General features: G+C 44.9%; 1 protein-coding gene across 1 annotated transcript; it reads left to right on the top strand.

Annotated features, from left to right (window-relative positions):
• Window positions 1–20: 20 nt before the first annotated feature.
• On the top strand, window positions 21–7434 carry LOC118310561 (protein-lysine 6-oxidase). The gene is made up of 7 exons (XM_035633589.2): window positions 21–1066; window positions 1497–1605; window positions 2025–2162; window positions 2355–2511; window positions 3643–3738; window positions 3872–3987; window positions 4282–7434. Exons 1-7 carry the CDS (start codon window positions 202–204, stop codon window positions 4286–4288), a joined length of 1488 nt encoding a protein of 495 aa, XP_035489482.2. The 5' UTR covers window positions 21–201; the 3' UTR covers window positions 4289–7434.
• Window positions 7435–10083: the final 2649 nt, after the last annotated feature.

Below are 10083 nucleotides of genomic sequence, written 5' to 3'. Positions count from 1 at the left end.
ACTGGCCTGAATTAGATAAATGAGTTGAGGGGGAAAAAAAGGCTCCTGCCCTCTTCTCCTCTCCACTGTCAGTCCTCCTGAGCACTGATATGTTGTTCTGCGTAAGAGGAACTCAGTGCGCACTCCTGCTTCCCATCCACTCCAACATCTGTGCGCGCAATACATGTCATACATTGTTTTCTCATTGAGGATTTTACTATTATGGTATTCAGTTTTACTGCCATGGCAAGTTGGTCACTTTTATTTTTATACTTCTTCCAGGGACAGTTTCCCGTCATTTTTGGGCAGCAGCAGCAGCAGCGCACAGCTGGGCCCTGGCGGCACCGGATTCATTGGGAGAACAATGGGCAGGTTTACAGTTTAATGAGCACCGGATCAGAGTACCAGGACCCAGCTCGGTCCAGAAGCCAGTCGAGGGTTTATGTTAGCAGTAGGAGGGATGGCACCTGGAGCCAAATGCCGGGAGCGCACAGAGGAGCGTCGCTTGTGAGGGCCGGACAGGGTGAGTCCAGACCAGTCAGGACTGATCGCGGTGTAGTGTCGCGATCTTTGACACCAGGACACGACGGCAGACAGTTTGTGCCTTTTAATACTCATGCGTCAGGGACCAGGCAGCTGCCCGAGCGCCCCCGTGGAACAGGAGCTGCAGGTAATCCAGGTGCACGACGTTTTAACCCTGAGCCCACCAACAGCATCGACGCCTCTGCACCAGTGCGCACCGCGGGAGGAGAACCGGAGCCCGGTGCGCAATACCAACAGTTACGCGCGGTGCCACAAGCAGTGTCTGTCTTCAGGCACCCCGCGCAGACCGGTCTCTCCATCCCTGCACATCCCTCAACGTTGGAAAGAGAATCTGAAGGCCCCGCGCCGCTCCCTGCACTTCCACGAGATGTTTCAAACGAGGCAGCCACAAATGGAGAGGAGATGGTTAACGACGACCCTCGAAACCCCGTTAAAAACCACAGGAATTCGGTTTTCTACAACATGTATCCCCCAAGAGGGGGGCCAGGGGCGCGCACGCAGCGTCCACCCAGCACAGGGTATGGAACAAGATATTTTCAAAATGGTAAGTGTCCCATATCTCCCATAGAATAAGTTTAGCCTTGTTAATTGGATTTAAATTACCTGAGACGGACACAATGGTCCAGTGGGTTTGTTAGTAAAAAGCTACTCGTTCTAAATTATCATCAATAGCATTAACATTAACATTTGTAATCAGCTGGTTTCATGAACATGTTGAAGACAGTGCTCACATGTCTCATTCAACAAGAGAAAACGGATGAATATTCAAGAAGGGAAATAATCTCGTCTTTGTAGCTGGTCCCAGAATGAGCAGGAATGTAACAAACAGCTGCTTTCGTTTTCAGCCTGGGCGCCATCTAATTGACTGGATTGTTCTCGGCATGAATAATGTGGAAAAAATGATGTTCTCACAAAAAAAGTGACAGCAAAAAAACCCCCCAAAAAACTTGGATTCTCCCTTTAATTTCCACCAGGACTGCCAGACCTTGTGCCCGACCCGTATGCCATCCAAGCAGGTGCCTATGTCCAGCGTATGCAGATGTATGCGCTCCGCTGTGCAGCAGAGGAGAACTGTCTGGCCAGGTAATCTCTGGTGCCAAAAGTGATTCACTTCTTCAGTACCAAAGCAGCACGTAGACACTGAGGCAGACACACGCACACACACACACCTACTTTCTATACAATCACAGACATGTGTTTCCTCTGTTTTGACTGCTTGGTAAGGGTTCATTTCACACGTTTGAGGACAATGTTTGGTTGTATTGCGATAACTTTAAATTATCTCAGTATGCCTTAGGAGTATATAGAGTTACAAAACCGGTTTGACTCTCCAACATGGTGTTCTGCCAAGACATAAATGTTTTATGTTTTACCAAAAGCATTAAGTGCAATGGAACAGACTCTTTGCACTCCGTTACTTTTAAGAAGATCCGCCCCGGGAGCAGAGCCAGTAGCACTTTCCAACGCAGCTTATGCCCTTTTCCCCCTGTGATTCATCCAAGGTCAGCGTATGGCCCCGCTGTGCGAGACATCGACTTCAGAGTCCTCCTGCGGTTCCCCCAGAAAGTGAAGAATCAAGGCACCACCGACTTCCTCCCCGTCAAGCCGCGGTATCAGTGGGACTGGCACAGCTGCCACCAGTGAGTTTACACAGCCCCAAGAGGAAATAACCTCACAGCGTTCACAATGTTACATCCGATATGAAGGAAAGCAGAAAGAAAAAACACCACACCCTCAAAATTTAGTTGAGACAACAACGTTTTGTTTTTTTACCTTAAAGTTATTCCTGAAGTTCTCATTCTTTTCTACTCAATTCACCCTTCCATCCTCAGGCACTACCACAGCATGGACGCCTTCAGCAACTACGACCTGTTGGACGCCGTCACCGGACGTAAAGTAGCCGAGGGACACAAGGCCAGCTTCTGCCTGGAGGACACAGGCTGTGACCCTGGATTCAGGCGGCGCTACGCCTGCACATCCCACACACAGGTAACATGAGACAAGAAGCCCGTGTGCAACTGTGGCAACAAATGCAAAGAGAAGACGCACAGTCACCGTAGTCATTTCCAAAAAGCACAATCACAGACAGCATCAAAAACAGTCACGGACATCTTTAGATACGTCCAAATGTCAAACTTCTACATGGTCCAGTGGGACGTTGAGGTGCTGGGAGTCACTTTCCGCCGATTCAGGGCCATTGCACAGGCTCCTGAATAGGTGCCCCAGCAAAATCAAAAGCATTTCAGTCACTTAACAGCTCTTACGTGATGAGGGCAATGCTGTAAGCAACATAAAATATTTATTTTTCCCCCCCTTATGATTCCCCTTATGTCTGGGTTTGTCCTGTGGTCATCCACAACATCCACATGTGGTGTGGCTCTTTAAAGAGGAGTAATATACAAAGGGGAATGTGCTGTCGTTACATTTGTGAGCAGTATTTCAAAATCAATCCATCAGCAGCAGAGATCTGAGATATCCCGATATCCTAATACGGGTTGGTATACACTCTTTGCCTCAAAATACCTTTATGTTTTGGGGGGGGCTGATAAACGTTTTGACCTAAACATTTGAACATAGGACGAATGATTCGGTGAGTAATAGATTTAATCTACAGGCAGAACGTTCCCATCGATAGATTGAATATCAATATGTGTAGAATTGACACACGTGACATACTGTACCAAATATTGTGTTCTATCTAAACTCAGTTTATCACGTCAGACACTCTTTAAAGGTGAACCTACGCTAGGTTCTACAGTTTTGCTTTGCCAATCCTCCAGATCCATAGCCTGGGACCCAGAGGGATCCTGGGAGCTCTGGCTATGCCAGGCTACCAAATCCATGTCTGGGAAATATTTTTCTAAATGAAACAGATTTATACCAAAAGGGGGAAAAAAATAACATCCTGAAGACGCTGCAATATTCGTCTGGGCCCTGTGATTCTGGCTCTGTGTCCTCGGTGTCTTGTAACAGCTTCACGTCCAAGAACTGTTTGTATAATTTGTACTCCAATCCTCCTCATTTGCAGCACTTGTAGGAAAATAGTAGTCAAAGTCGTCCAAAGAGTCGGAGTCAAAGCTTTAAACCACACTATCTGGTTGGGTCTGCGTGTGTTTTCAGGGCCTGAGCCCTGGATGCCATGACATCTACGCTGCCAACATTGACTGTCAGTGGATCGACATCACTGATGTGCCTCCAGGAAACTACGTCTTGAAGGTAACAACCGTATCAGGTTGACGCGGCTTCCATGTCACAACATGGGGATTTTTTTCTTCAACCAACCTGCCTGCAGAGCCAGTCAAACTCTTACTTTCATCATTTATTTCTTTTCCTTTTTTTGTTTTTCCAGGTTACTGTCAATCCCAATTTCCATGTCCTGGAGTCGGACTTCACCAACAACGTAGTGAGATGTGACATCACTTACACAGGAATTTATGTTCAGACGCGCAACTGTCGGGTAACAAGGTGAGAGAGTTTCTGATGAACATGAACACTGCACAGGTTTTATTCTTTATATTTGGTGAATAATTCATCACAATATCCTAATTATTAAGCTGAGTAAAACCCATTAGATCAGCTGAAAAAGATTGTTTGGACAGAGACAGTGAAAATGAATATCTAAAAGTTGGAAACAGTTGATGGCAGCTGTGTGATGCTGTATCGGGCATTGTGTGTGTTTGTGTGTGTGTGTGTGTGTGTGTGTGTGTGTGTGTGTGTGTGTGTACACGCGTTCATACCTCTTTCTCTCTCTATTTCCAGGGGTTGAAATCATCATTTCCTGTATCATCTGCAGGGAGTTTTACAGCAAACATCTCTCCCGGAACTTTACAGCAGCATCAACACTCTGAATAACAAACTGTGTAATAGGTGAAGTGTTCAATACAGCCGTAACCCCGCGCAATGTTGACTTCTGTGTTGTTTATTGATATTGAATGCAAAAGTTTACACCAATTTTGAAAATGGAACTAGTGAGATCACCAGCTATAAGCATTTCTACTTATGTGGCTTGATTCATTGCATTTTTTTTTTTCGCCTTAGCAAATACAAGTACTGTGTCTGCATAGGTTCGTTTCTTCAATGCATGTTTTTTTTTCTTACCTTATGTTGGTCTTTGTCTTGTTTTTCTACCTGGTATTATTAATACGTGCACACCATTAGTTGTTACAGGTTTATTTAAAGGATGAGATATTCTATCATTTTTGTTAATGGCAACATATCTCATGAATCATCTCATAAAAAAACAAAACCAATGACGCATTAACTCGTCTCTCGACACTTGGTGACTTCTCTGCCCCGTTTGTGGCTCTCAGACATGAGCCCACTGGTTTCTACTGAAGATGCAAATCTTTAAGAATGGGTCACAAAAATATAAAGTTTCATTAAAAAAAAATAATAATGATTTTCTAAAACAGCTTGGCACTGTACCAGTGTTGGTTTTGGTCTCTCAGATACTAAATGCAGTATGTTGGAGTATGTTTATACAGTATGAATGTTTACTTGTGTATATCTGAGTGAATGGAACATGTTGATAGCTGTAATGTAAAACTGTTGATATTGCTGAAACATTGTTGAAAAGTGATCTCATTCTGTTAGATTTAATGCAATAAAGTCGGCGAGGAGTGAGTTTTTATCATCCAAAAAATCTTCTTCTGTGATCTTTTGAATTAATAACCACATGCGTCAGTTTAAGTCAGAATTTCAAAACTGAAACAGTGGAGAAAATCATCCCCATTTTCGTTATAAAAATTGCCAAGGACCATGATAGAATATATACTTCATTTCAAAAGTGGCTTGTTCATGTGAGCGTGTCTCTGCAGGAGGGAACCAGTGTTCCGTCCTCGTCCTGTCCCGTTGAATGGGGGAGCTTTACTTTGAGTGATGCGTGCAGATTGTGGCCCTCGGAGACAAACAGGCCCGCAGACAGGCACTGGCGGCATGTTTGCTGACAGGCCTCTGTGAAGACACAACCGGCAGGATCTTATACAACCGTGCCACATCTACTAAAACACAGTTCGAGCACGATGAATGGAGGCCCTTTCTCACTCTTTTCCTCCTCGGCACATGTAAGAGGGAAGCGTCTCTCAACTGCCGGCCCAGAATTCAACACGTCGCCTTCATTCACCTCCAAAGGAGGGGGATCGTCCAGGACGACAGCTGACGGCAACGACATATTTTGCCGGAGCTGGACGATTGACGGAAGCCAGAGAATATCCCCAAAGATATTTTTACCTGAAGACAAACTGTGTTTGTGCGGTAGGCACTAGACTGTTTCAAACAGCAAAAGAATGGCAGGACAGGCACAAAAAGCTGTGTATTCACTCCGGAGTGGGGAGTGACTCACCTGATCCAAAGATGTTTCTACCTCGAACCAATCGCTCATTCAAAAGCGGTTTATATATTGTGAGGCGATTTTGAGCGATGTACTGGAAAACATGCGGCCAACACCCGGACAATGTATGCGCTATTAAATGCACAGATGCTTGGTATTTACAGTGAAACAGAGCCCAGCTTATGAACGCAGCGAACCGGGGATATTAAGCCCAATTGAAACGGTTTACGCTGGAAGTTGCCAAGGTGCTTCCCTGCCAGAATGGATTCTCCATGTTATTGAGAGTGTCTGGAAAAAAATCCCCCCCGACTGCTGTGTAGTCAACTCCATTCCTCTGTCTGTCTGCAAATTTTCAGGACAATATTTACCGTCAATGACTACGTCAGCCAAGGATCTCTGTGGGGGGGGGACGTGTCCTGAAGAGACGTCAAACCAGACTAAAACTCGACAGTTTACAGCATTTACCACCTCGACATTTTGACCTCGTGATGGCGCTCCCCACGGTTTCAATTCATCCCAAAGGGGAACGTGGATGTAGGTATCGAACTTCACAGAAATCCATCCAATAGTTTGTCAAGACATTTTGACAAAAATGAAATTACCAAAAATGGGACCATCACAACGGCACTGGAAGAAAAGGCAGAGGGGCCAGTGAGCTCATTGGAACTGATCCTCTGTGGATAATGAACGTCTGTACAACGTTTCATGGTAATCCAGAGGAAAGTTGTCTGAATATTTCAGTCTGGAGAGAAAGCAGTGAACCAACCAACGAACAGCAAACTATATTCCCCTCGAGCCAGAAGGCGTAGTTACATGACAGCGGTCCCTCTCATCCAAGTCAATACATAATAAAACAGCAATACAGCCAAACATCAAAATGACGGATGGTCCAGGAATTATTTTTTTTTGCCATTTGGTTTGCAGACTAGTCGCACCCTAGTCGAGACATCGTTTTTTTGCATCACCCATTCGAATCCAAAGGATGTTGAACATTAACTTGTTCTATCGCAAGCCGGTCATGTGACGAGTGTTGGGGCGTGCTCAGTTCCTCAGTGCTCAGCTGGCCTCCTCCCTTTTGGACCAGCGTGTCATTTTAAACATGCCATGCTGCAGAGAAGACGGTGACTGTTTGCTCAGCTGTGGCGCTTCACACCAACATCTGGACGGAGTCTCTCGTTAGTCCTACACAAGCAGCGGCAAAGAAAGGCCAAGTTGGCACCTTTCATCCTCAACAAATACAACCCAGCGTACAGGTGGGTGAGGCGAGGAGGGGACGCTGGACACACCGTCGCAGGCGGAAACGTTCCCCCGACGCATGTGCAGGCCGGCGGGCAGTGTTTAGAGAGGTTACCGAGGGCAGGGTTCTGGGATTTGCAGGTCATATTTCAACAAAGCGGGGGCCACGTGAGAGCCGGCAGGGACGCAACAAAGGAACACGCTCAGCCCACAGGCAGCATCTTGGCAGGTTGGTTTAGGCACCGAGCAGAGAAATTCCTCGGCAGTTCTGTCGTCCCGTCGAGATTAAGAACAGCGCTGAGGTCAGCCGCAGATCAGCGAGGGGGCGTTGGGGGGCAGACACACTGGGCTGCTTCCTCTCCGGGGGGGGGGGGGGGGGGGGGCACTCGGCCCCCGACCACCAGACTCACTGCTGCAGACACTGTAGAGGGAGCACTGCGTCGAGCTCCGCGGAGTCGTCCTCCAGTGGGATTGATGATGAATTCTCTTTCTCTTTCAAGCTGGGTGGTATTATGACTTGGGTGGTATTTGGAGGGACGGCTCAAAGGCTTAGCTCTCCTTTGATTGTCGATCCACTGTAGTGTGTATCCACTGTGTGTGTGTGTGTTTATGTTTCATCTCTTACTTCAAACACTTGTATTAATTTTTCTCTAATTAGATTTGTTCACTTTGTTCGACCCCAGTCGTTTCATTGTGAGCCTTGAGACACAAGAATTTTTCGAAAATTAAAATTGGTGGTTTGTTGAGAGTCATTTTGATAATACACTGTGAATTGGACTTCTGTTACTTATAACCACGGTCTGAAACCCAATTCAAACCCATATATAGACAGCTACAGTATCATCTCAGGTGTACTCCAGGACCCTGTGACATCACTGCTGGTCGGGGTTGAAGGTGCAGCACATCATATCTCTGAAACCTCTTTCTCTGAGACAGCCAACACTAAGTTATTCTTTGAAAATTCAAGTTGTCCGTGTTCTAAATGTAATTTAGACTCTGAACTGTCTCAAACTTGTCTTTGGCATCTCCGTCATGTTATGTCTGTATTGTTATAACATGTACAGCAATGCCGATATCTACAATAAGCTGATAGCAGCTGATACTCTGGTGCGGCCAATTTATTATTTGGTCTCTAATAGAAGTAACTTAAAAATCAAGTAAAAAGACACAATACAACACTATGTCAATAAAATTGTTCATACTTAATTCAATATGTAACCAAAGTCCGATCGCTGTTGTTTTTCCAGTCCTTTAAAACAAACCACAGGAGTAGTTGAAATCAGTTTAGTATTACATGTTTATTATCTGAAAGCTGTTTCTATCTCTCCCCCTGCCTGGCTCTGTGACTCAGGAGGCCCATTGGATCTGTTAGCACCTAGATGTTGTTCAGGATCAGGCCGCAGCCTCCGAGACAAAGATCCCGGTTGTTCGGAGAGAGCTGCAGCTTTCTGCCCAGAACCCTTAAAAAGATCAGTTAACAAATACTCCAGCGGACAAGCATCCAACACCTGTGGTGCTAAAAAGCATCCTTCACATGTATTATTTTTGGGCGGACGAGACAAACGGGAAGTGGCAGCACTCAGAGACAGTGTTGCTCTTGGTCTGAATCTCTGTCTGACATTCCATAGTCATTCCAGTATTTACAGAGGCGGCACGACCAGCGGCTCAGCCGATCTGTAGTCAGGGTATGTAAGAAAAGGCCCAGACTTGGACAGCAGGGCCGGGACATGGGCTCTGTCGAAGCCCACCAGGCGTTATGTACTGCACACATATTCTAAGATCCAGGCCAACAGATTATAAAAAGACCTCGCGTGGTCCGCGTTTGCAACTTGGCATTCATACTGTGTTCCGAACTGCTCTTATCCTGAGACATTTGTTTGAAACGTTTAGACTTTATTCATTCAAATAGTTCAAAGAAAGGTCTTCTTTTTTTTAAAACATTCTTTTATCCCACTGCCAAAACAGCCCTCTCCCATGAATACCAAGCAGAGCGATGTTGCATCTGGGAAATGGAAAATATTCTGACACAGTTCAAGACTAAGCTATAAAAATATTTTGTCTTTTTTTTTCCTCCTGAAAGATTACAGGGAATTTAGGGGATCTGGTGCAGAACTTACAATTCAGTAGTCTGGTACTGTAACAATTAGGCAATGTATGGCATGGATTTATGTTTATCTGTTCTAACGTAAGGTGGAAACATCTTTCATACTTTCAAGGCCAAGTAGAAAAACAGATTTGTCAAGAGATAGATTTCAAGTTATTCATCATTGTCTCCAATGTCCTAGCTCCTCAGATGTGAATATTTGCTGGTTTTTCTAATATTTTCTAATTGATGAGTCTAAAGTGGTCCAGTGCAATATTTTTTGGGATGCCGCCTACCCTCAGAAAAAAATAAAATCTCATCCTTCAAACACATTTTATGTTCAATTCATCTCCGTCTACGATTGTCGCGTTTCTCTTTGCTTGTATAGTTCAGTATAAACAAGAAAATGTGGCATATTGAGGGGTCTGTGTATAAAAGTGATTAGTGATTAATCCAAAAATACTGGCCAGATTCATTAATGATAAAAAAAATAAGACAGTGTGAGACTGAGAAATAAATCTAAAACAACCTGCCACGTTATACACTCTGTATAAATCAAAAACAGCAGTGTCAGCTCTGATTTAGGTGTTTTTGGTGACACCTGAGATCTGAAACTGTATTTTTCAACGTTTTACAGGGTAAATTATGATTAGGTTACATTAATCAATGAGTAAAATAAATCATAGTTGCGGCCCTAGTCTGTGCTATTATCAAAGCATGATGCAACAGGAGACTTGGGGGCGGAGTTTTCATTTTGAATGTCACTCTTGACAAGAAATAATCGTACCTACAGCAGCTTATCGACTCTTTACAACCTCGCACTAGCCATTATAGAACACTTACCCTCCAGCTATAGGCTGAAGACACAGACAGAGAGTGACAAAGTGGCCCCGGACAGTTAACAGCTCGCACG

The sequence above is a fragment of the Scophthalmus maximus genome, chromosome 5 (assembly GCF_022379125.1).
Source record: "Scophthalmus maximus strain ysfricsl-2021 chromosome 5, ASM2237912v1, whole genome shotgun sequence".
Lineage (NCBI taxonomy): Eukaryota > Metazoa > Chordata > Actinopteri > Pleuronectiformes > Scophthalmidae > Scophthalmus > Scophthalmus maximus.
The sequence above is the reverse complement of the archived record's forward strand: the minus strand, read 5'-3'. Positions and strand labels throughout refer to the sequence as shown.

Bases quoted from the DNA above. Each gene is read 5' to 3' on its own strand.
- LOC118310561 (XM_035633589.2), top strand. From the start codon at position 202: ATGGTATTCAGTTTTACTGCCATGGCAAGTTGGTCACTTTTATTTTTA. The intron at 1,606-2,024 runs GTAATCTCTGGT...GATTCATCCAAG, and splicing joins GAGGAGAACTGTCTGGCCAG to GTCAGCGTATGGCCCCGCTG. The intron at 2,163-2,354 runs GTGAGTTTACAC...TTCCATCCTCAG, and splicing joins GACTGGCACAGCTGCCACCA to GCACTACCACAGCATGGACG.